At 41.4% G+C, this 26230-nt stretch overlaps 1 protein-coding gene, 1 long non-coding RNA gene and 1 other non-coding gene across 3 annotated transcripts; all 3 read right to left on the bottom strand.

Moving 5' to 3' along the window:
* Positions 1-3769: 3769 nt before the first annotated feature.
* Positions 3770-5870, bottom strand: LOC133534065 (uncharacterized). Its single transcript, XR_009801969.1, has 2 exons — positions 5769-5870; positions 3770-5006 (listed from the first exon to the last, which is right to left on the bottom strand). It is a non-coding gene; the product is annotated as an uncharacterized LOC133534065 (long non-coding RNA).
* Positions 5871-11294: 5424 nt separating this feature from the next.
* LOC133534063 (ADP-ribosylation factor GTPase-activating protein 1-like) lies at positions 11295-24834 on the bottom strand. The gene is made up of 8 exons (XM_061873158.1): positions 24631-24834; positions 24280-24559; positions 18657-18742; positions 13958-14082; positions 13065-13224; positions 12244-12366; positions 11634-11773; positions 11295-11512 (listed from the first exon to the last, which is right to left on the bottom strand). The coding sequence occupies exons 1-8, from the start codon at positions 24688-24690 to the stop codon at positions 11365-11367; spliced, it is 1122 nt and encodes a 373-aa protein (XP_061729142.1). The 5' UTR covers positions 24691-24834; the 3' UTR covers positions 11295-11364.
* Trnan-auu (transfer RNA asparagine (anticodon AUU)) lies at positions 11886-11958 on the bottom strand. The gene has a single exon. It is a non-coding gene; the product is annotated as a tRNA-Asn (tRNA).
* Positions 24835-26230: the final 1396 nt, after the last annotated feature.

Genomic DNA, 26230 nt, shown 5'->3' with positions numbered 1-26230 from the left:
TGGTCAGTATCTACTTAGAAAAAAAGACATAAAAGCGCGTGCCCCCGCCCGCCTGTCCCCCGTACTATGGGTATATATTTATAGTTCAGTTTTAATTTAGTTTTTTTGTACAGTGTATCGAAATAAATTTTATAGTTGAGTTGGGACACATGAAAAGTACGCAATTATAGTTTAGTATACGAAACTTTAATTTAACCATAAGGGGCACTACGAACTATACTCTGTATCTTTATGTATTTCAATAAAAGAAAACAAACAATTTGTACATTTTCAGGTAGATATAACATTTATTGGTTAACCAACCAAATATAAAAACAAGTTTATAGGTAGGTACCTCGCGAGGCCAATGATGCTGAGTATTTCTTCAATACATATTTTTATAAATTAAGCCCACCCAAAAGCGACTTGGAGGAACAGTCAGTGATCATTCGACGCGTGAAGCAAATAAGGCTGTATCTTTAGATATTTAAAAGTAAACAAACCACAATTAGGTACTTTATTGGGCAAGAAAATTCTTCAAGTCAATTCTTTAAACTCTATTTTGTTAACAGAAATATATCGGGATGATTAGATTAATCTGTTAGTAGTAATTTAGTTTTGTAATATTTGCTATTACTTCGCCCTAGTAAAGAATCTAAAACGAGATTGAATAATTAGCCATTTGAGGGTAGATGAAAACATTACACGATTAAATTAAATAGGTTAAAGCCAGAACGATGAAGGAACAGATCCAGGCAGTTTTCTATTTGGTTGGTTAACTGATGAATGTTTCAAGAACCCGAAAATGTAAAAACACATTGTTTACATTTATTTTACCGACGGCTACGTCCACACGGCGACTATTCGATTCGATTTTCTTTGACCCATTAGGGTGGGGTATCGTTGGATACGTCTTTCAAAACGAATATGGATCTCAAAAATCATTTTTTGATAAAGTAACATTGTACATGCTAACTTTTGAATCACGGGTCCAAAAAATATGAAGATATCGCGAAACAAAAGATACGTAAATACTTTAAATGAAAACTATTGCGAACATGATAGGTCCAGCAGTTTTTGAGTTGCTGCAAAAAAACCTTTTCTTGTTAGTAGTTATAGTCTGTATCTTTAGGTATTTAAAAAAAGGTAAACAAACAATTTGTACATTTTCGGGTAGTTTTAATATTTATTGGTTAACCAACCAAATACAAAACCGCCTGGATCTGTCACTGAACGACCTGATTTTAAACCTACATTATTTGATCATGTAATGTTTTCATCTACCCTCAGCTGCCTTAAGGAGCCATTTGAGGGTAGATTTTGTTTACCTTTTTTTAAATACCTAAAGATACAGACTATAGTAGTAGTCACATCTCTGCAACTGACTGTACGTCTTTTTACTAACAAGAAAAGGTTTATTTGCAGCAACGTAATAAAATAATCGATGAAATCCTTGTGCAATGCAAGTCTGTAAAAACGGTTTCAAAATACCGCATTTTACTGTATGTACACCACGCCTTAAAGTAACATACAATAGGGAGTATTACTGCAATGTTCTGCCGCCAGAGTGCAGCACTAGCAATCGTAAACCATAGAGTAACTTATACGTACTATGCCAACGGTTTTTTGACAAGTTTTCACAGATAATAAAATATGACATTGATGCATCAAGGCGGTTTGTTTACAAAATTATGTTATCTGCCTCTTTATCGCTCGAATATGCAAGTGATAGAGAGGTTAGATAACGAAATTTCGTGTTTCATGTTTTGCGATAGGGAGCGTGCATGAACTATAGGAGGCAGCACAGGAGCCGTCAGATTTTTGGCGCGAGGCGTAAATGTGATGTTTTTTGTTCCGATGTAGCCCACAAGATGGCAGAACCTACTATGCACAAGAAAACACTTGACGTGTAAATGTGCCTGTTTATGGTTCCGATTCAGACCACAAGATGGCAGACCCTCCAACGCGCACGGTCCCTATAGACCCTCAGATTGTGATGGATTGTGGTAGTGGCGCCCCCTAAGCAGAGTTTCGCGTAATATTCCCTATTGTGTACATATAGAGTAACTGTAGAGCGTAAATAAATGGCTACTTGCCATTCTCTTAAACCATTACTTAACTAACCATAAATTACGCGTATAAATAAAAAACTATTTTACCAGCCATATGTAATGACATTTACCAATTTTAGTTAATACTTAAAATAATATAATTAAATTAAAAATTAGCTAATATGTCGCCCCGCATATATGGGCCGCGGACATAATTTTCCTAACATTTCATAAAAACTTACCACCAAAGACACGCATAATATTATTGTCTATTGGCTTTACGGCTCAGGAACGCTTCGGCCCCAGTTTCATTTCGTCATCTCCATAAATCGTCCGCAGTGTTATGTCGTCACCCTACAATTCCTAATTCGTAACCTTCCTAACTCGTCCACTTTCTTATATCGTCAATACCCCATTTTGTCTAAATTCCTATTTTGACCATAGTGCCAACTCGTCCAATATCTGATATCGTCAATATACCATTTTTGTCTACGTTCCTATTTCGACCAAAGTGCCAACTCGTCCGCGTTCTTTTATCGACCTAGGATAAAACCATAAAAATAAAACCATCGATTCTAAAACCATAGCGAGCATCCAAAAGTCCCAAGCCTAACTATTATGCTATGTAGTTGACGAGTTGGCACTGTGGTCTAAATAGGAATGTTGACGAGTAAGCACTATGGACGAATTAGGAGTGTTGACGAATCGGCACTGTAGGAATATAACCAAGTTACTACAGTGGCCCACGTAAGAAAGCGGGCGAGATAAGAAAGTGACGATATAGGAATGCTGGCGAATCGGAACAGTAGACCAAATGCGAATGAGAACTACTTAAGAAGTTGACGAAATGAAACTGAGGCCGAAGCGGTCCTGAGCCGGCTTTACGAATGCTTCTTGTCTCAGTGGTAACAAGCCTAACACATACAATACATGCATAATCAACTGACTGTTAAAGTAATCAAAATTATTCAGATTTGATTCGAAGGTTACTTGAAAGCGAGCATCACAGGTTTTATGTGAGGTTCAATTGGGACCGTGCGAAGTGCGTGGTGGGGGTAGGTAAAGCGATCCCAGCGCATAAGGTGGTAAAAATTTGAACTAACTGCGGATAGCGTCTTTAACATTTCGTACAATTATATGGCTCGAAATGAAACTTTGATTTACGATTACTCCTGAAATATTCATTTAAATTGTATGGTGTAAGGGACCATTGTAATCTGTATGAAATGCTTAATATAACTAACGTATTTATTTTGATAATTGTTAATAATGTATCCATGTAAATAGCTTTGAAAATGCCACATATTAAGTGATCTTTTTCTAGAAGTTAAGAATGGATATAGAGGTAGTAAGTTATCCTTAAAAGATAGACATTTCACATCGCGGACTTTTTTGTAGACCTATGAATGAGAAACAACCCCACCATACATTGTGTTGTTATAGCTCAAACGGATTAGGCAGCGTTTTCGATTAAAGCTCCTAGCCAGTGTGATTTTTTCCGACAACATCGTTATATTTCAAACAATTTACACAAAACCTTAACAAGTTATATACTTAAGCCTTCCTCAAGAATCACTCTATTGATAGATGAAAGTCGTATGAAAATCCGTTCAGTAGTTTTTAGTTTTGGAGTAGTTTTATAAGATGTAGTGAATTGACGTTTTCCCCTAGAATTGCGGACACTAGGTTGCGTGACAGTCGTGCACGCTCCCAATAGAAGTTAAAAATAATGTAAACAATTATGACAGATTTGGTTATTTATTTGACATATAACTTAAAAGGTATACAATGGTTAAATTGAAATATAAATAACATTTTACCTAGTAATTGATATAGATAAAAGGTTTAAGTATATACACTGTTCATAAAATGATGATTGTCCGCATAAAGTGCGCGGTTACGAAGAGAAGAAATAAATTATAGTTTACAGTACATATGGTGCTACTTTATCGCACTAGTGCGAAAATTAGCATATTACGTTACTGTGTCGAACATTTAAACGGCCATATGTACTGTAAAACGTTGTACGTTACATGTGCGAATAGGTAATTCGCAACTCGCGTCGATTTAAAACACTCCCTTCGGTCGTGTTTTAATTTATCGCCACTTGTTTCGAATTTCCTATTTTTCGCACTTGTATCGTAATGTACTATTTTAACATGACGCCACCAAAAAAATATTATTTTCTAAGTTGATTCAGTTAACTTAAACATTCACTGCCAGACAAAAGACGGCGCACTACCCCAGAAACCGGCGGTCTATAGCTGCGTACAAAACAACCCGCCCAGCGGGTTGTCCGGCATCTGAACAAAGTTCACGAGCGCCCACCAGGTGGGTTCCCGGCAGTGAATGTGTTAAACATACATAATTATAATAACTATTTTAATTTTATAATAATTACACAACAATAATGGAATATATCGTGTTTTAAATGCTCACGCCAAAAAACCTAGTTTTAACAAATCAAGTTTAAAATGATCTAAGATATAGTGTGTATATTATTGAGCTTGAAAATAATTTTAAAATTCAACTGAAATATATTTTTCACAAATAAAATATTATTTTTGCATTCAGAACAAAATATAAAATGGCATAATGTAAATAACGTCTTATCTCAACATTACATTTACGAGAAAACTTATACTATACATAATATATCTTTCAATAACAGCTATACACATCAACATTTGAAAGCATGCACCATAAACGAACGGACAGATTTTTTTTCATCAGCAACATAGTTTTCTAAAGTTTCACCATGAAATTTTCCACGGTAAATGTAAAGTATTACGGGTATTTTCATGGCTTGATCCATTACGGCGTAGTACTATGGGGTAATGGTGTCAAGGTACACTTATGTTGGCAGGGACACTATGGGGTAATATTAAATATGTGGACCTAGCAGGGTGCAGGGAGAGTGGAAATAATCTAATCTCATGATCATTTGGCCATCTGGTTCCATCGGTGTTTGTCTTTCTGTGGGAAAAAAGTGCTACTTATATTTCTGTTGGTGCAAGTGTTATAAATGCTTAGAGAATTTTAAGCTTTTAATTAATATTATTATTATAGAGACTTTAAATGTGGATGATATTTATTTTAATTTCCAATGTCATGAACAGTGATCGGAACTATGGGAGTAAAACTTTAACAAAACTTGTTAAGCGGACATAAAATAGTGCATACAGCCCTAAAAATATTCATAGGATAGGAATAGTATAGTACTTACAGCCATAAAAATATTTACATTCATAGATATTCGAATATTTTTAAGGCTATAAGCACTCTTTTTACGTCCGCTTGATAAGTTTTGTTAAAGTTTTACTCCCATAGTTCCGATCACTAGTCATGAAACAAAACAGCACTAGAAAAATACCCAAGTCTCCTAACCTAGACACCTAGATTTATTAAATGAGTACGGAAGCGCCTATGTGTGGTGAGCGCGAGTTGTCTTATATCTTTTAGTAAAGGTAATCTATGCAGTGGCGAAACTATATCGTGGCACATTCATCGAATGAAATAGAATACAAATATGACAAACGAGATAATCTACATGTATAAAAAACTATGAAAGATAAAATTGCCACGAAATAATGGCATGTTGCTAGCGTCTTCCGGTGCTGATCTTCCGATGAGACCGTCAATGAAGAATGGTGGCCTGTTCCTGGCCTTCCGGTCTAAGGCCTCTAGACCTGGCACATGTGATAGGTCACAGGCGTCCAGGTTGGACACTGTACTCACATCAGATCTAGTTGTTCAGCCAGTCCCAGCTGTCCTCCTGCTTGCGTATCTTGAGGTCCTTGATGTCGGGGGGCGGGTGGGACACTCCTACCTGTGATAGGTCACGGGTGTCCAGGTTGGACACTGTACTCACATCAGATCTAGTTGTTCAGCCAGTCCCAGCTGTCCTCCTGCTTGCGTATCTTGAGGTCCTTGATGTGGGGGGGGGGGTGGGACACTCCTACCTGTGATAGGTCACGGGTGTCCAGGTTGGACACTGTACTCACATCAGATCTAGTTGTTCAGCCAGTCCCAGCTGTCCTCCTGCTTGCGTATCTTGAGGTCCTTGATGTCGGGGGGGCGGGTGGGACACTCCTACCTGTGATAGGTCACGGGTGTCCAGGTTGGACACTGTACTCACATCAGATCTAGTTGTTCAGCCAGTCCCAGCTGTCCTCCTGCTTGCGTATCTTGAGGTCCTTGATGTCGGGGGGGCGGGTGGGACACTCCTACCTGTGATAGGTCACGGGTGTCCAGGTTGGACACTGTACTCACATCAGATCTAGTTGTTCAGCCAGTCCCAGCTGTCCTCCTGCTTGCGTATCTTGAGGTCCTTGATGTCGGGGGGCGGGTGGGACACTCCTACCTGTGATAGGTCACGGGTGTCCAGGTTGGACACTGTACTCACATCAGATCTAGTTGTTCAGCCAGTCCCAGCTGTCCTCCTGCTTGCGTATCTTGAGGTCCTTGATGTCGGGGGGCGGGTGGGACACTCCTACCTGTGATAGGTCACGGGTGTCCAGGTTGGACACTGTACTCACATCAGATCTAGTTGTTCAGCCAGTCCCAGCTGTCCTCCTGCTTGCGTATCTTGAGGTCCTTGATGTCGGGGGGCGGGTGGGACACTCCTACCTGTGATAGGTCACGGGTGTCCAGGTTGGACACTGTACTCACATCAGATCTAGTTGTTCAGCCAGTCCCAGCTGTCCTCCTGCTTGCGTATCTTGAGGTCCTTGATGTCGGGGGGCGGGTGGGACACTCCTACCTGTGATAGGTCACGGGTGTCCAGGTTGGACACTGTACTCACATCAGATCTAGTTGTTCAGCCAGTCCCAGCTGTCCTCCTGCTTGCGTATCTTGAGGTCCTTGATGTCGGGGGGCGGGTGGGACACTCCTACCTGTGATAGGTCACGGGTGTCCAGGTTGGACACTGTACTCACATCAGATCTAGTTGTTCAGCCAGTCCCAGCTGTCCTCCTGCTTGCGTATCTTGAGGTCCTTGATGTCGGGGGGCGGGTGGGACACTCCTACCTGTGATAGGTCACGGGTGTCCAGGTTGGACACTGTACTCACATCAGATCTAGTTGTTCAGCCAGTCCCAGCTGTCCTCCTGCTTGCGTATCTTGAGGTCCTTGATGTCGGGGGGCGGGTGGGACACTCCTACCTGTGATAGGTCACGGGTGTCCAGGTTGGACACTGTACTCACATCAGATCTAGTTGTTCAGCCAGTCCCAGCTGTCCTCCTGCTTGCGTATCTTGAGGTCCTTGATGTCGGGGGGCGGGTGGGACACTCCTACCTGTGATAGGTCACGGGTGTCCAGGTTGGACACTGTACTCACATCAGATCTAGTTGTTCAGCCAGTCCCAGCTGTCCTCCTGCTTGCGTATCTTGAGGTCCTTGATGTCGGGGGGCGGGTGGGACACTCCTACCTGTGATAGGTCACGGGTGTCCAGGTTGGACACTGTACTCACATCAGATCTAGTTGTTCAGCCAGTCCCAGCTGTCCTCCTGCTTGCGTATCTTGAGGTCCTTGATGTCGGGGGGCGGGTGGGACACTCCTACCTGTGATAGGTCACGGGTGTCCAGGTTGGACACTGTACTCACATCAGATCTAGTTGTTCAGCCAGTCCCAGCTGTCCTCCTGCTTGCGTATCTTGAGGTCCTTGATGTCGGGGGGCGGGTGGGACACTCCTACCTGTGATAGGTCACGGGTGTCCAGGTTGGACACTGTACTCACATCAGATCTAGTTGTTCAGCCAGTCCCAGCTGTCCTCCTGCTTGCGTATCTTGAGGTCCTTGATGTCGGGGGGCGGGTGGGACACTCCTACCTGTGATAGGTCACGGGTGTCCAGGTTGGACACTGTACTCACATCAGATCTAGTTGTTCAGCCAGTCCCAGCTGTCCTCCTGCTTGCGTATCTTGAGGTCCTTGATGTCGGGGGGCGGGTGGGACACTCCTACCTGTGATAGGTCACGGGTGTCCAGGTTGGACACTGTACTCACATCAGATCTAGTTGTTCAGCCAGTCCCAGCTGTCCTCCTGCTTGCGTATCTTGAGGTCCTTGATGTCGGGGGGCGGGTGGGACACTCCTACCTGTGATAGGTCACGGGTGTCCAGGTTGGACACTGTACTCACATCAGATCTAGTTGTTCAGCCAGTCCCAGCTGTCCTCCTGCTTGCGTATCTTGAGGTCCTTGATGTCGGGGGGCGGGTGGGACACTCCTACCTGTGATAGGTCACGGGTGTCCAGGTTGGACACTGTACTCACATCAGATCTAGTTGTTCAGCCAGTCCCAGCTGTCCTCCTGCTTGCGTATCTTGAGGTCCTTGATGTCGGGGGGCGGGTGGGACACTCCTACCTGTGATAGGTCACGGGTGTCCAGGTTGGACACTGTACTCACATCAGATCTAGTTGTTCAGCCAGTCCCAGCTGTCCTCCTGCTTGCGTATCTTGAGGTCCTTGATGTCGGGGGGCGGGTGGGACACTCCTACCTGTGATAGGTCACGGGTGTCCAGGTTGGACACTGTACTCACATCAGATCTAGTTGTTCAGCCAGTCCCAGCTGTCCTCCTGCTTGCGTATCTTGAGGTCCTTGATGTCGGGGGGCGGGTGGGACACTCCTACCTGTGATAGGTCACGGGTGTCCAGGTTGGACACTGTACTCACATCAGATCTAGTTGTTCAGCCAGTCCCAGCTGTCCTCCTGCTTGCGTATCTTGAGGTCCTTGATGTCGGGGGGCGGGTGGGACACTCCTACCTGTGATAGGTCACGGGTGTCCAGGTTGGACACTGTACTCACATCAGATCTAGTTGTTCAGCCAGTCCCAGCTGTCCTCCTGCTTGCGTATCTTGAGGTCCTTGATGTCGGGGGGCGGGTGGGACACTCCTACCTGTGATAGGTCACGGGTGTCCAGGTTGGACACTGTACTCACATCAGATCTAGTTGTTCAGCCAGTCCCAGCTGTCCTCCTGCTTGCGTATCTTGAGGTCCTTGATGTCGGGGGGCGGGTGGGACACTCCTACCTGTGATAGGTCACGGGTGTCCAGGTTGGACACTGTACTCACATCAGATCTAGTTGTTCAGCCAGTCCCAGCTGTCCTCCTGCTTGCGTATCTTGAGGTCCTTGATGTCGGGGGGCGGGTGGGACACTCCTACCTGTGATAGGTCACGGGTGTCCAGGTTGGACACTGTACTCACATCAGATCTAGTTGTTCAGCCAGTCCCAGCTGTCCTCCTGCTTGCGTATCTTGAGGTCCTTGATGTCGGGGGGCGGGTGGGACACTCCTACCTGTGATAGGTCACGGGTGTCCAGGTTGGACACTGTACTCACATCAGATCTAGTTGTTCAGCCAGTCCCAGCTGTCCTCCTGCTTGCGTATCTTGAGGTCCTTGATGTCGGGGGGCGGGTGGGACACTCCTACCTGTGATAGGTCACGGGTGTCCAGGTTGGACACTGTACTCACATCAGATCTAGTTGTTCAGCCAGTCCCAGCTGTCCTCCTGCTTGCGTATCTTGAGGTCCTTGATGTCGGGGGGCGGGTGGGACACTCCTACCTGTGATAGGTCACGGGTGTCCAGGTTGGACACTGTACTCACATCAGATCTAGTTGTTCAGCCAGTCCCAGCTGTCCTCCTGCTTGCGTATCTTGAGGTCCTTGATGTCGGGGGGCGGGTGGGACACTCCTACCTGTGATAGGTCACGGGTGTCCAGGTTGGACACTGTACTCACATCAGATCTAGTTGTTCAGCCAGTCCCAGCTGTCCTCCTGCTTGCGTATCTTGAGGTCCTTGATGTCGGGGGGCGGGTGGGACACTCCTACCTGTGATAGGTCACGGGTGTCCAGGTTGGACACTGTACTCACATCAGATCTAGTTGTTCAGCCAGTCCCAGCTGTCCTCCTGCTTGCGTATCTTGAGGTCCTTGATGTCGGGGGGCGGGTGGGACACTCCTACCTGTGATAGGTCACGGGTGTCCAGGTTGGACACTGTACTCACATCAGATCTAGTTGTTCAGCCAGTCCCAGCTGTCCTCCTGCTTGCGTATCTTGAGGTCCTTGATGTCGGGGGGCGGGTGGGACACTCCTACCTGTGATAGGTCACGGGTGTCCAGGTTGGACACTGTACTCACATCAGATCTAGTTGTTCAGCCAGTCCCAGCTGTCCTCCTGCTTGCGTATCTTGAGGTCCTTGATGTCGGGGGGCGGGTGGGACACTCCTACCTGTGATAGGTCACGGGTGTCCAGGTTGGACACTGTACTCACATCAGATCTAGTTGTTCAGCCAGTCCCAGCTGTCCTCCTGCTTGCGTATCTTGAGGTCCTTGATGTCGGGGGGCGGGTGGGACACTCCTACCTGTGATAGGTCACGGGTGTCCAGGTTGGACACTGTACTCACATCAGATCTAGTTGTTCAGCCAGTCCCAGCTGTCCTCCTGCTTGCGTATCTTGAGGTCCTTGATGTCGGGGGGGCGGGTGGGACACTCCTACCTGTGATAGGTCACGGGTGTCCAGGTTGGACACTGTACTCACATCAGATCTAGTTGTTCAGCCAGTCCCAGCTGTCCTCCTGCTTGCGTATCTTGAGGTCCTTGATGTCGGGGGGCGGGTGGGACACTCCTACCTGTGATAGGTCACGGGTGTCCAGGTTGGACACTGTACTCACATCAGATCTAGTTGTTCAGCCAGTCCCAGCTGTCCTCCTGCTTGCGTATCTTGAGGTCCTTGATGTCGGGGGGCGGGTGGGACACTCCTACCTGTGATAGGTCACGGGTGTCCAGGTTGGACACTGTACTCACATCAGATCTAGTTGTTCAGCCAGTCCCAGCTGTCCTCCTGCTTGCGTATCTTGAGGTCCTTGATGTCGGGGGGCGGGTGGGACACTCCTACCTGTGATAGGTCACGGGTGTCCAGGTTGGACACTGTACTCACATCAGATCTAGTTGTTCAGCCAGTCCCAGCTGTCCTCCTGCTTGCGTATCTTGAGGTCCTTGATGTCGGGGGGCGGGTGGGACACTCCTACCTGTGATAGGTCACGGGTGTCCAGGTTGGACACTGTACTCACATCAGATCTAGTTGTTCAGCCAGTCCCAGCTGTCCTCCTGCTTGCGTATCTTGAGGTCCTTGATGTCGGGGGGCGGGTGGGACACTCCTACCTGTGATAGGTCACGGGTGTCCAGGTTGGACACTGTACTCACATCAGATCTAGTTGTTCAGCCAGTCCCAGCTGTCCTCCTGCTTGCGTATCTTGAGGTCCTTGATGTCGGGGGGCGGGTGGGACACTCCTACCTGTGATAGGTCACGGGTGTCCAGGTTGGACACTGTACTCACATCAGATCTAGTTGTTCAGCCAGTCCCAGCTGTCCTCCTGCTTGCGTATCTTGAGGTCCTTGATGTCGGGGGGCGGGTTGGACACTCCCACCTGTGATAGGTCACGGGTGTCCAGGTTGTTACGGGCCGCTACTGAAGGCTGGACCTGCTCGTTCCTGTATTATCAAACAATGGTTTTTGCCACCGAGTTACTTAGTTATATACATATTTTATGCAGTTCGAATAGGAAATTATGCCATACAAATAGTATGACCACGTAATCTTGTGTGTACTCACCACTGCGAGTAGGGCTCGGAGGAGGAACTGCGCATAGCACCATACGACTGGGACTTGTAGAGCTGGTTGGAACCGCTGGAGGATTCTCGACGGGTGTCGGTTGTACCGCCTAGCGAGCTCCATCCACCCCGGTTGTTCACCTGCATTCAAAATACAAATTAAATATAGGATATTATACAATCGTCTTGAAAGACAGACTTTCAAGTTAAGTTGGCTTTAATGGTACGATGAATTTGATAGTGGAAAAAATACTGCCTTAAGTGAGACTTGAACTCACGGCCTCTGGATCAATACTCCAGCGCTCTACCAACTAAGCCACCAAGATATCATCCATAGCCAGCAAATTTACCCACCATATGCGTCTAGGGGACCCTAGTGAATAGCATCGTTCCCAGACGTTTCTGCTTGTCAAAAGTTAATTTAATGATACGATATTTGGAAGGCTATTGAAAATTTAATTTCCGCTGAATGAAGGGCAGGATTGTTGGGTGAAATGCGCGTTGATGTCTTTTATTATATATAAATGGGTGTTACATAATGAATATAACAGTTGACTAAATCGTTTTATAATGAACATTTTAGTACAGTTCGAGTCGACGCGGGCTGTTACCTTCTCAGTGACGGTGGTGGCCATCTCGGAGACCCGCTGCGAGGCCATGCCGCCGTAGCGGACTGCGGACTCGGTGGCGGTGCGCGCGCATTTTGACACTGTCGACGTGAACAGCGACCATCCCTGTCACGGAAATAAATAACGTTAATTTCTCAATCAATGGTAAAACTAACTGTCAACTTGATTAACTATAGTATTACCGAATGTCCAATTTAAGGTCTTAGCACATTGTTACAACTCAACAGCCACTCGACTCAAAATTAAATATCAAAATCAAAATTAAATTAAAGCCTTATCTTGTATGTCCTATAGTACAATGTTTAAAATTAGGTAACTGTCGAGTGGTCTACGCGTCGTCCACTCGTCGTCCACTAAGGTGAACCAAAAGTGAGTTGAGTTGGTGTGGAATTGGTATAGTGTGCGAAGACCTTTATGAGGTTATTGTCTTATCATGTTACGTTGTCGGTGTGTGTGGGCGACATGGGGGTTGACCGCGTCTGCTTCTGGTTGCCGAAGTGATTGTTACCGAAGCGACTACAAGAGTGTTATAAATACCGAAGCAAGCGCAGCAAGACTGTTGTCCACAACTTCGTTGCCGGTTTGCGTGGGCGACATGGGGGTTGACCGCGTCTGCTGCTGGTTGCCGAAGTGATTGTTACCGAAGGGACTACAAGAGTGTTACAAATACCGTAGAAAACGTAGCAAGACTGTTGTCCACCACTTCGTTACCGGTATGTGTGGGCGACATGGGGGTTGACCGCGTCTGCTGCTGGTTGCCGAAGTGATTGTTACCGAAGCGACTACAAGAGTGTTATAAATACCGAAGCAAGCGCAGCAAGACTGTTGTCCACCACTTCGTTGCCGGTTTGCGTGGGCGACATGGGGGTTGACCGCGTCTGCTGTTGGTTACCGAAGCCCGTGTAGCGACCGCTTCCGTACTCGCTGCTGCAAAACGAAGCGGAGTTAATGGTATGGTAGTAATGTTAACTGACAATTTGTAAACCATTGCAAGTTTTTTTTTTTATACTACGTCGGTGGCAATCAAGCATACGGCCCGCCTGCTGGTAAGCAGTCTCCGTAGCCTAGGTACGCCTGCAACTCCAGAGGATTCTTACTAAATAACGTCTGCGAACGATGCAATTAAATTAATTTAGTATGGGTAGCACATCGTTAGTGGTGAATTTCCAATATGACTTGGAACTCCGGTAGCCGTCTAAGAAGTGTAACGTTCTTACGGTAGATGTCACTAGACCCATATGGTGGAAAATTTCCTGCCTATGGATGAGGACTTGGTGGCTCAGATGGCAGAGCGCTGGAGTATCGAACCAGAGGCCGTGAGTTCGAGACTTGAACTCACGGCCTATAAGACAGTAGTTTTTCTACTTTTAAATTTATTCTAAGCTTAATTAAAATTACGTTCTGATCAGTATAAATCAAGCTTTCAAATCATGGCTAACTCTTTTTTCTTAAAAGTTTTTTATTATATTTTATCAGTCGAAACCTTTGTGACAGAAGTTATGACCGGACTAAGTATGTACATATATGTACACGAACTTATTTAAATAAGTTAGTGTACATTTTTGATGCCGCGTGCGTCAGTCTTTGGCGGTCAAAACAAAAAAAAAACATGTCTTTTTCAATTGCTGGAGCATACAGCCAGCGAGTACTTACTGACAGTCGCTGTTGTCGAACTCCTGGTCATTAGAGTTCCTACTCCCTGTCCTTGGAAGTCGTTGGAGTTCTTGGAGCTTGGAGGCACCAGGGTTGCGGCTTGGGCGCCGGCCGGTCCGGCTGGTAGTCCGAGGGGCTCCACTCGCGTCCTTCGGAGAGCGCGGTGATCTGTGGCCAAATATATTGGTAAGAGAGTCTAATGATCCGCTGTTGTAACCGATAACATGGGTATCCTGGTAGCGAATGTACAAAGCCTATACTATTTATTTGGGCGGCCGCTAGCTGCCGCGGGTGCACGCAAGCGGGTGGCATTTTAGATAAAATCCGTCGCACGCGTCTGCGCTTGTTAGCAACGCTTATACTATTTTTCGTTAACGCGCTCACACAAGTTAAGTTCAAGCGCGAACAGTACCCCTAGTGTAAATAAATTCGATTTCGAAACGTGACGTACGCGTTTGCGTTTAGTCTCATTTTGTATTGGATTTAGAAAGAGCGCGCCAAGCGGGACGTTTTGGAAACTCAAAATCCTATACAAAATGAGACTTAACGTAAACGCGTTCGTCACGTTATGATGTCGATCAAATTTACACTAGGGGTACTGTACCCCTAGTGTAAATTTACGTTTGCGTTAAATCTCATTTTGTATGGGATTTTGAGTTTCCAAAACGTCCCACTTGGCGCGCTGTTTCTAAATCCTATACAAAATGAGACGTAACGCAAATGCGTACGTCACGTCAAACTATCGAATAAATTTACACTAGGGGTTCAGAACTGGATTAAAAAGAAGGGAAGAAAAAAAATACATTGCTTATATATTTAGGCAAGACTGAACCAAAACTTAATTTGTTTCAGAGCTGGCGTAGACTTTGTTAACTTAATTGTTATTGTATATTTCAGCCACAAGCAGTCTATTATTTATTATTATTTATTTATTATTAACATAAAATCATACATCTCAAACAGGTACGGAGTCCCACAAAACAGTTTACACGGTTTCACTGTGGGATCGTGCAGTCTCTACTCTCTTATATTTATATTTATATTACAATGAGATTCATTTCCATATGCTTACTAATTATTTTATGCAGTTTACAAGGTAACTACGCAGCTTTTTACCAAACTTAACTTTATTGGCTTCCTGTCTGATGTCAGAGGGCAGGCTGTTAAATATATAGGGTAGGCGTTTATGGAGGCACCTATCGCCGTAATAATTAGAGACCCTCGGTACGACAAACTTGCCCGCAGACACCGACCTGGTTCCACAAACATCGTTACGGTGTAACTGGGTGTGCTCTCGACTGCCATGATTATTAAACACTATTTATAACTTTGGTAATTTCTGCTACGACTCCGGTTATATTGGATGGTAAGTATGTAGCGAAAACGCTTCGTATAGCCAAACAACAAATGGCAGATTTCGGCATAAAAATCAATTTTCGGCCGACGGTTCGGTTTCGGTCAAAAAATTGCTGAAACTTTCGGCCGCGCCGAGTCAAGTCAATATATTCTTTATTCAAATAGGCCTAGCAACAAGCACTTTTAAATCTTCACATTTTACAAATATCATCTTAATCTAAATATCAGAGCAATTTATTGATGCAGTTATTATTGTTCTAAAAAAAAACATTGAATTATTATAGATATGGTAAACTTAATAATAAGAAATTACAAAAGGATCATCAAACACCAAAATTGTATAAAAATACTAGTCTAGAAACTTTCTAGAATAAAATCTAAATGTCAAAAAATACGGTATATATATTATCAATTTCATCATTATTAACATAACAATAAATAATTCATTATTTACAATCACACTTAATCCCACGGTGTTTCATCATTCATGTAGTCTTGTGTGCTATAATAGGCTTTAGAGATAAGCTTACGTTTTACATAATTTTTAAATTTACTAACAGACAATTCAGTTATAATATTAGGAAGTTTATTGTAAAATCTTACACAATTACTCATGAATGATTTTTTAATTTCATGGAGCCGAAACTTCGGTAGGACACTACCGAATTTCGGTTTCGGAACAGGTCTCGGTAAAATCATGTTTAGCAGCAGATTTCTATCTCGACTTCGCCAAAAAAAAAAAACCAGTTTCGGTCGGTCACTATTTATTGCAGTCATGAATAAATAGTGTCAACAGTTTTGTCGATCGGTCTGGGCTAGTCGGTATAGTGACCCTGCCTATGAAGCCGATGGTCCTGTGTTCAAATTCCGGTAAGGGCATTTATTTGTGTGATGAGCACACATATTTGTTCCTGAGTCATAGATGTTTTCTATGTATTTAAGTATTTGTATATTATATATATCCTTGGCTAAGTACTCTCAACACAAGCCTTATTGAGCTTACTGTGGGACTTAGTCAATTTGTGTAAATATAAAAAAAAAACTGATGTTAAAAAAAATACCGTTTATAACGACCACCACGGCTATGCGGTGTCTAATCCGTGAGTGGTCTGTGGAGCTTGGTTTTCGTTGAAAGCCGACGCCAGAGGCAACTATATCACCAGCTATTACACTACAGCTTCAATAGCATGTTTGGGGCGAGAGTTCATTAAATAAATAAATAATAAATAAATAAATATTATACGACATTATTACACAAATTGACTAAGTCCCACAGTAAGCTCAATAAGGCTTGTGTTGAGGGTACTTAGACAACGATATATATAATATATAAATATGTATAAATACTTAAACATAGAAAACACCAATGACTCAGGAACAAATATAGGAGTTAGTATCAATCATTGTCAATTTTGTCATATTTAACAGTTTTGCTTGGTAATAGATAACCTCATATTGTTCATTATAGATTCTAATATCGGACAGCGGTGGCAGCATGGTTCCATTTTTATCAGTTCACTATGCCCGTCACTTTCGCGCTTATATACTTGTCAGAACGTGACAGACATGGTGAATTGGTGACAAATGATAAAGAGCCGATCTTAGCCCTGCAGAGCACCATTCTGAGCCTGCGTGCGATGAAGTAGCACCATATGTATTGTAATAGTACATTACGATACAAGTAAGAAATTATGAGTTTAAGTACGGAATCAGGACGGGCCAGCGTGGGGACTATCGCACATGAGAGAAGCCTTTGCCTGCTGAATTACTATTATTATAATACTCGTAGTACAGGAAAGGAAATACTGACATGCATATCGATTTCGTGCCTGTTGGGGTTCCTAAAAATCATAGCATCCGATTCCTGTGAATCGAAACATCAAGTTCCACCATGAAACGCCAACTGCAAACATATTTTATTGATATGCAAGAGCTTGGACGTTAAAGCTGTATAAATCGCGTCATTCACGATGCCGCATGCCTTGACTCATATTACAGAAAGAATAGCTTTCTACTACGAGCTGGTAAAAGTCTAAATGAACTAACGAAGGAGCGGGATATAGACGTTTTTAATAGCAACATCACAACTATAAGACGGATTCTAACAGACAAATTACTTGAGTGAGCGAGTCGTATGTGTTGGCATATTATTGTATCGATTAACGTATTAAGATTACTAATAAGTTTTGGTTTCTTTGTTCAGTATATAATATAATAAGTTTAGTATTAATATTTAAAAATATTAGTGGTAACACGTTGTAAAAAAAAAAAAAAAAAATCTAGTGCTAACCACCAATTATCTGTTAACCTGTTGCTACCGGTGGGAACCTATAATTGGCTCTTTGTTATCTATATATATAACTATTGTACAATTTATAGCTGTTGGTTCTCCGAACAATAAATAAATAAATAAATAAATAAATAAATAAATTACCATGGTTTTAAAGGTGAGTTTTGACAAATCTGCGCATCATCGAGGATATCACGAACTAGCTTTTAACCTTTGAACGGAAAACGTTAGTTGCAGTGTGCCTGACTACACGAGCAGGCTATCAAACGTCAGTTGCAATGTGCCGGACTACACAAGCAGGCTATCAAACGTCAGTTGCAGTGTGCCCGACTACACGAGCAGGCTCTCAAACGTCAGTTGCACTGTGCCTGACTACACGAGCAGGCTATCAATAGTAATTATATGTATTTAGGTTATATGGTTTTCATACTATATTTAAGGAAACTGTAGGTCTATAAGTCTATTACCCTATATTGTAACAATTTATCAATATAAGAGACTGTTTGTTTCTAAATAAAGAAAAAAAAAAGTGGTGATATTATAGCATTCTGTGTGGGACTTAACAGGTAAGGACTAATTAGCTGGCAAATTATTATTTCGCGGATTAGCAAAGCTGCATTGTTATTCTAATTATCGAAAGTCTTAGAAAACTCCCACGCGGTATAAAAAAATAAGCTGAGCTGTGTTTATAAATAAACATTAAATAAATTACTTGACATTGACAACTACATATTTCTTTATTATTTATATTCAATTCAATTCAATAATTTTAATTCAGAAAATAAATTCCATACATTAAAATACAATATAAATTAAGATAAAAATTAAAATTATAATTAAATATGTTAGTAACAATGGGTAAATCCTTAAGAACTATGTTAGTAATAAATTGGCCTAAACAAAAAAAAAAAAAAAAAAATTATTTCCCCGCTGTGGTATGGAGCTGCATCCATCGCCTAAGTGTAAGGCCTGAGTAGACGCTCGAGTCGGGCGTGCAGCGGGGCGGGGCGTGCGGCGTGCATGTTAAACAAATGAAACTCATACTGGTGTCCTGAGTGGACGCTGCTCAAAGCGAATGCCGAGCGGGCAAGTTTGCGGGCAATGCGGCGTCGAGCGGGGCGTCGCGGAGAGGTTCAAACCTGTTTGTGATTTGCAGCGGCGATAAGACCGTGCAGTCATGTCCTGCAAACAAATAATTATTGAAATACAATATAAACCAGCATTTTGGCTATCATTACAAAAATAGACTGTTTAAATAAATGGAAGGTAAATTAAAGTATTTATTTTCACTTTTAATCCATTGCTTCTTAAGGTTTCGTATAAAGTGGGAAATTCTCCAAACCGTCTTCTTTGCTTCACTACGACACTAGGACCTTGCTTTGTAGAAAAACGACACATTTTCAGCCATGAAGTCTCTTCTAAAAAGAAATCAAGAATGTAGTCCTACGTCGATGCCATGGTGAATGCGACCGATTCACACGAGCGGTGAGCGTGCACTGAGGCCACTCGCTGGACGCTCTATCTCACGCTCGCCCGCCCCGCTGCACGCCGCGCTCGCTCCGCTCCGAGCGTCCACTCAGGCCTTACACTAAGTATCGGGGAGTCCCACCTCTCGGCCAGCGTTTGTAGGATGGTGTTCGTGGAGCCGCGCACACGTTTCATCATCGAGGAGATTATATGGTGTTAGTATAAATGTTGTCTTCTTCCTCGCGTTGTCCCGGCATTTATATATATTTATAACATCATATCATATTATTTTGCAACGGCTCATAGGAGCCTGGGGTCCGCTTGGCAACTAATCCCAAGATTTGGCGTAGGCACTAGTTTTTACGAAAGCGACTGCCATCTGACCTTCCAACCCAGAGGATAAACTAGGCCTTGTTGAGATTAGTCCGGTTTCCTCACGATGTTTTCCTTCACCGAAAGGACTTTTAAAAGAACCCTTGAATTTGGATGCGAATTAATAACCTCATAAATCCTCATTTTGATTAGTATAATAATTTGGAGCGAAAAGTTTTCATGCAAAATTTTAAATACTCCTTACTTTTATAATAATTAAAAATGGAACCCTCAACTTTCGGTTTACACATCTGAAAGACAACCAATGAAAGCATGTTTTTTTAAGCCTTGCCTACGCACATTCGCAATGCCCGTACCAAAAAAAAAAAACAATAGCTCCAATTTGGCCGTAGGCGTGGGGCGGCCACCCCCACCCTAATAGGGGGTGCAATGTAGGCGAAAACAATATCGCAATCAACAATCGAAAATAAAATTCACGTGAGTGAAGTTAATGGTTAAACGAAATACCTACTAACAATAAAAATGGGTTAAAATGATTTTCGTTCTGTTACTTATGGATCTATTTATGGATTCGAATTAAATAAATAATTGAAATTGAAATTGTTACTTATTGCCCCCCAAAAATGTGACGGAGTGTAGCTTTTTGTATGAAATGAAATTTATTTATTTAATTTTTCTTATATAAATTATTCTCTACAGCTAGAAACACATTGACTCTGACGATAATTATTGTAATGCGTTTTAGGTTTGATTTAAGGCAAATTTATAATGTATTTTATAAAATAAAGATATCTCATCTTGATAGATGACAAAAATACAAGCGCGTGACAGAGTGGTCATGGTCAGATACAGTCAGCGTCAAATACTTATAGTTCGGTACACCATACTAAATATATGGTGTACCGAACTATTTGGCTACTTTGACTGCTACGAAGTATTTGACGCTGACTGTACAAGTCCTGGAGAATTAGTCAACTTAAAAAAAAAAACAAAAATACACAAAAAAAACACTAAATAAAAAAAATTAAAAAAAAAACACTAAAATAAAGGAAAAAATACTAAATGTAAAAATATCTATTTTAAAAATATAAAATAGTCGGAATATTTTTATGTCGTGATATAAAGCCCGACCAGAAATATATGATCATTGTCAAGAGGGCGCTGTTATTCTCATGTATAGAGTGAGAGAGTGACAGTTCAGTTATGTATGAAATTTTTAGTTCCTATGAAATTCCGCAATATGGCGCGCGATCATATATTACTGGTCAGGATTTAAACTTTGAGTTTTTACACGTTTTAATAAAAGGCCAATGACACATGAAAACTAAACTAGAGCCAGATTCGGAACCGGTTTTTAAAACACCGGTTTATTTCGGTTTTCCTCCGAAATTTTATAAGAACGCGAACGTTTTCGGGTTAAAGAATATTCTTATTTTCTCAAAAATTATTTATATTTCACTTATATGAGAAACATTTTTCTATAAATTTGGTGAATAGGTACAGTCAGCGTCAAATACTTCGTAGCAGTCAAAGTAGCCAAATAGTTCGGTACACCATATATTTAGTATGGTGTACCGAACTATTTGGCCACTTTGACTGCTACGAAGTATTTGACGCTGACTGTACATAAAATTCATAATTATTATTTATACATTGCGTAGATAAATTATTTAAGTTTTACAAATGTTTGGTTCAACAAACATGCATTAATATAATACGATAAACGTAAACAATAATATTATAGATTTATTGTTTACGTTTATCGTTTAAGTACTAAAGCATGCAGTATCACTAAAATTACATGGTTTGTAAGTAATATAATAAAAATATATAAGATCGAGAGATACAGAAATTACACATTAATAATGAGGTAGACGTAGAATTTCAACGGGCAAGTTGCACAAACAAGGTGTACATAGTGAAACAGTAAAACAGTTATAACTCAGTAGGCTTTCGTCATTTAGGATATAGTGTTTTAAGTTATTTTTAAATATTTTAAAAGTGTGTGCATTTTTAGGGTTCCGTAGTCAACTAGGAACCCTTATAGTTTCGCCATGTCCGTCTGTCTGTCTGTCTGTCTGTCCGAGGCTTTGCTCCGTGGTCGTTAGTGCTAGAAAGCTGAAATTTGGCATGGATATATAAATCAATAAAGCCGACAAAGTCGTACAATAAAATCTACAAATTTAATTTCTTTTAGGGTACCTCCCCTACACGTAAATTGGGGGTCAATTTTTTTTTCGTTTCATCCCTTGGTTAACAATTTATGAATTTAATATTGATTTCGATACGGAACCCGGAATACTACGGAACCCTACACTGAGCGTGGCCCGACATGCTCTTGGCCGGTTTTTTATAGTATCAGGTAATTTATTATATAACTGTACTCCTGCAAAAGTTACTATTCGTTTATCCTGAGCGCTTTTTATTTGTGGCAAAACAATGTGATTCTTTCTTCGGCTATTGCGTTTGGATATTAGGTGTTTTTAGGGTTCCGTACCCAAAGGGTAAAACGGGACCCTATTACTAAGACTCCGCTGTCCGTCCGTCTGTCACCAAGCTGTATCTCATGATCCGTGATAGCTAGTTGAAATTTTCACAGATGATGTATTTCTGATGCCGCTATAACAACAAATACTAAAAAGTACGGAACCCTCGGTGGGCGAGACCGACTCGCACTTGTCCGGTTTTTTAATAAATTTGATTTGACTATGAATCATATAGCTTAGATTTTTTTTATTAGTATACATGTACAGTCAGCATCAAAAGTAGCGGATCAAATAACGTTTCATAAGTATCTACCATTCTGTAACAGCTTAACAAAAAGTGATGTCCTTAATATAGAACAACTAAGACTGTAAAAGATATACTTTTGAGTACGAATTTTAGAAATTAATCTATATTTGGAAAAGTTATCCGGAATATCAGATACTTTTGGCGCGTTGTTTCATCCGCTACTTTTGATGCTGACTGTACTGTAGTTGTTTAATATTCATAAGTTTTGTTTCCTTTTAAATTTGTTTAATGGGTGATACTTAGTTGTGTCATAAGTTCTGCCACAAAGGTTTTGACTGATACAAGGTAATACAAAGCTTTTAATAAAAAAAAGTTTGTCATGAATTGAAAGCTTGTTTTATACTGTACCCCTAGTGTAAATAAATTCGATTTCGAAACGTGACGTACGCGTTTGCGTTTAGTCTCATTTTGTATTGGATTTAGAAACAGCACGCCAAGCGGGACGTTTTGGAAACTCAAAATCCTATACAAAATGAGACTTAACGCAAACGCGTTCGTCACGTTATGATGTCGATAAAATGTACACTAGGGGTACTGATCAAAACGCAATATAATAAGTTTAAAATTTAGATGGCGTCTTGTTTTACTACTTATTTACTTTGGGATTGACGTTAGACGCAAATGCGCGGCTAGATTGTGAAAAATTATACTTTACCAAAGGGAGTAAAAATCGGTGGCGCATTAATAAATAGGTACAATCGTTTATTTGTATGAACCAACTTTATTAGAACGTTATTTTATCACCTGCAATTAGTTTTCCGACAAGTCTGTACTTCAGCTAATACCCTTTAAACATAGGATATTTTTTAATGATACGCAAAATTTTGAGTACGTTTGGTAAAAGACGTACAGTTGCAGGTTGGCAATACCAATACACATGAATTATATATTTTAAGAAAGGTAAAAGATACAACTTTTATTTTATATAAGTTTCGACCATGTAAACAAGAAAAATAAATAACTAGGGATCAAAATCACCTTGAACACATTTCTGAATATTACATAGAATTGTGCAAAACTGAATCAGCAAACTAAGTTTAATTATAATGTAAGTAATTCAGCGTTAGCTTTTAACCCATATATATGAATATTAAGGGATCTTAACCTATAGCTATTTAATCAGTCAAAACCTTTTTGACAGAACTTACGACCTGACCAAGTTAATAGTCGTAATGAAAAAGCGTTTTGATGATTTTATTTTGCGCAATTTTAAGTGGTTTCTTGGAATCAGCACCCGAGTGCGACCTGTATGCGTGGCGATGGACGGCTGTGAGAAATGATACGATACGAGGCCTACATCTGTGAAATTGTAATTATTATGATGCATAGTTCCCGCTTGGTGATTTGTTGTCTTCGTTATGTTTGTTAAGCAAATTAAGTTTTCAATACAATTTTTTTATTTTCATTTTCGGACACTAATGGAGCTGACTAACCCCCAAGACACATTCTAGGCACAAGTATTTCAGTGTAGAAGACTGCTACTGTTTAACTCTCAACTCGGCAGCTAGCAACCCACTACACGTGACACATATTTGTCTTTCACAATCATGGCAAATTATTTAAGGGTTCTTTTCATCAACGGCTACGACCACACTACACTGGAAGCAGGATGCCATTTTGAATGTTTATAGGTTAAGTTCTAATTTATCACTATCCGAAAAGTCACTTGTTAGTTCGCAGAGATAACAATGTCCCAAGACTCAGACTCAAACAACACAATTAACAATGAATTTAGACAAAAACAACTGGTTTTAGATTAAATAAACGAAATTAAATAGCAAATTCATAAACACAAGTGTACTCAATACTGAGGGAAAAAAATTATGGCAAAAAGGCTAGTAATTTTTATGTGTAGTTTCTGAAATAATGATCAATGTGTAGTTTCTGTAATATAATATTATGTGGTATTCCATGACGGATGTATTAGGATAGCTATAATTACCATACCCCAGACCCTTGGTCAACATTGTACTCATTTTAAATCTTGACAAATAATAATTTGTTCTGAAATATTGCTAATGCTAATTTCGCTGTGCATTTGTGCCTTAGAGAACATCTCTTAAACATGTACTTATGAAACTTCTTTGATAGCATATAAAAATAAATGTTTGATATATCCTAATCACCTATTTCCTGTTTCATTTCGCAATAAAACCATTCACTTAAAAACAAGCAGCCAGAGTTAAAAAAAAATACCATGGCCAATTTCGCAATCGTGCTGTAATGGGGTGCACTCACTTGCATTTTTTCAATCTCGTTTTCCTTCCACTTGTCCATGGTCACTGATCGCACGAAGGATATGTGCACGCCGAGGCTGCGATGCACACCCGAGCACTCCAGGCAGATCCAAATTCCGTACGTCACCGACACCCATTGGGGATTCGAAGTGTCGCACTCGAAACATTTCTGAAACCCAAGAAAACATGCTGACTGCCGCGAATAAATACTCGTAATAATATTACGGGGTTTTTACTTACATGGTTGTTGTCTTGAGAGCGGATGAGGTTTAAACGGCGTCGTGTTTGAGGCGACGCCATCTGGTCCGACGTCTTGGATACCTTCAGCTTGACGAGAAACTTCGAAACGGTCCCGAACCGGAGTCTCGACTCTCGGTAGGCCCCAGCTGCAGTTGAAGTGATTGTGACTGGCTGGTTGTCAAATTCCGAAGTATACGAACTCTCTTGTTGGCATCCATAGACTAAACGCGTTAGTTTTGGTAGAAGATTAGCCGAACGCGTATTAAAAGCAGCCGGATATTATTATTTCATTTAATTCAATAAAATTTGAAAGTAACATTTTCACAGCTTAATGATTATTACGGTTTCAGTTGTTATTTTTACATATCTAGAGGCGTTAAGATATCTTTTTAGTTTATATCTATGTTAGCATAGCTGTCACAAAGACAAATGGCACTTTTTTTTTTTTTTTTTTTTTTATTCTTCTGGCTTTTACTCCCTGCCAATTTGCACAGGGTGAATTCGCCAATGTCGGTGTTGACTTTCACACGAGAGGAGAGTGTTCGGTAATATTTTGAGCTTGTGGAAGGATGTGGTAGGGAGAACCTAAAAAACAAATAATTGTTATGGACATCACAAACGAACACATGACGTATACAATTGTTAGCAAATAAGCGGGAAGCGGATGACAGAACGTTAATGGTGCCAACATGAAGGAAGTGAGAGAGAAGAAAACCATATAAATGTATAATGTAGAGTATGTATAAAATTAAAGATATATAATTAGGTCTGAAAAGATAATACTTTATTTATAGTTTAATGTTATTTGCTTGTAAATATTTAATTAGGATAGAAGTTAGAATAGGATCCATGTAACAAAGTAGCGAGCTGAAGCATATAGGTCGTGGAACATTATCGGGCAATACATCGTACAGTGAGTAGCTACACTTTGAGCATGCAAAGAAAATGTGGTCCAAGTTGCCCTCATCAAGCCCACAATCACACAATGAGTTCGCACGAACACCTATCATAGCCAGAAATAACGGAGTACATACTTTGCCCAAACGTAAGCGACAGATGGTGGATATTACCCATTTCGGAGACGTACGGAATCGATAGAACCACGGTTTTCGAGATATACGAGGTTGTATACAGCCATAATGTCTACCTGTCACTAATCTCGAGGTATCCCATTGCTCCTGCCATGTATTAAATAGATCCGACAGTGAACCACTCAGAAGGTCTGTACTGTAAATATCCTCTTTTATTAATCCAATGTCAATAGCTCGTTTTGCCCATGTATCAGCCATCTCATTGCCGCTAATACCACAGTGGCTTGGAACCCATCCGAGAACAATATTTAGGCCCCCTAATTCACACCTACGCAGTACAGCTTTGATTTCTAAAATCAAAGGAAATTTGGCTCTAAGTTTGAATTGGTTGCCTACAATAGCCTGTAGGCAGCTTCTACTATCAGAGAAGATAATAGTTTTTTTAATACTATGGGTCTCTGCATATTTGGCAGCTTCAAGAATAGCAACTGCTTCACCTGTGAAAATCGACGCTTGAGGAGGACACCTAAATGAGAGGACAATATTGTACCGAGGAATCCACACTGCTG

This window comes from Cydia pomonella, unplaced genomic scaffold (genome assembly GCF_033807575.1).
Source record: "Cydia pomonella isolate Wapato2018A unplaced genomic scaffold, ilCydPomo1 PGA_scaffold_46, whole genome shotgun sequence".
Classification (NCBI taxonomy): domain Eukaryota; kingdom Metazoa; phylum Arthropoda; class Insecta; order Lepidoptera; family Tortricidae; genus Cydia; species Cydia pomonella.
The sequence above is the reverse complement of the archived record's forward strand: the minus strand, read 5'-3'. Positions and strand labels throughout refer to the sequence as shown.

Coding starts and splice junctions, on each gene's coding strand:
- LOC133534063 (XM_061873158.1), bottom strand. CDS start 24,690: ATGGCGTCGCCTCAAACACGACGCCGTTTAAACCTCATCCGCTCTCAA. Junction 18,743..24,279: donor CGAAATGAAACAGGAAATAG/GTGATTAGGATA, acceptor ATTTGTTTGCAG/GACATGACTGCACGGTCTTA. Junction 13,225..13,957: donor ACGACTTCCAAGGACAGGGA/GTAGGAACTCTA, acceptor TGTCAGTTAACA/TTACTACCATACCATTAACT.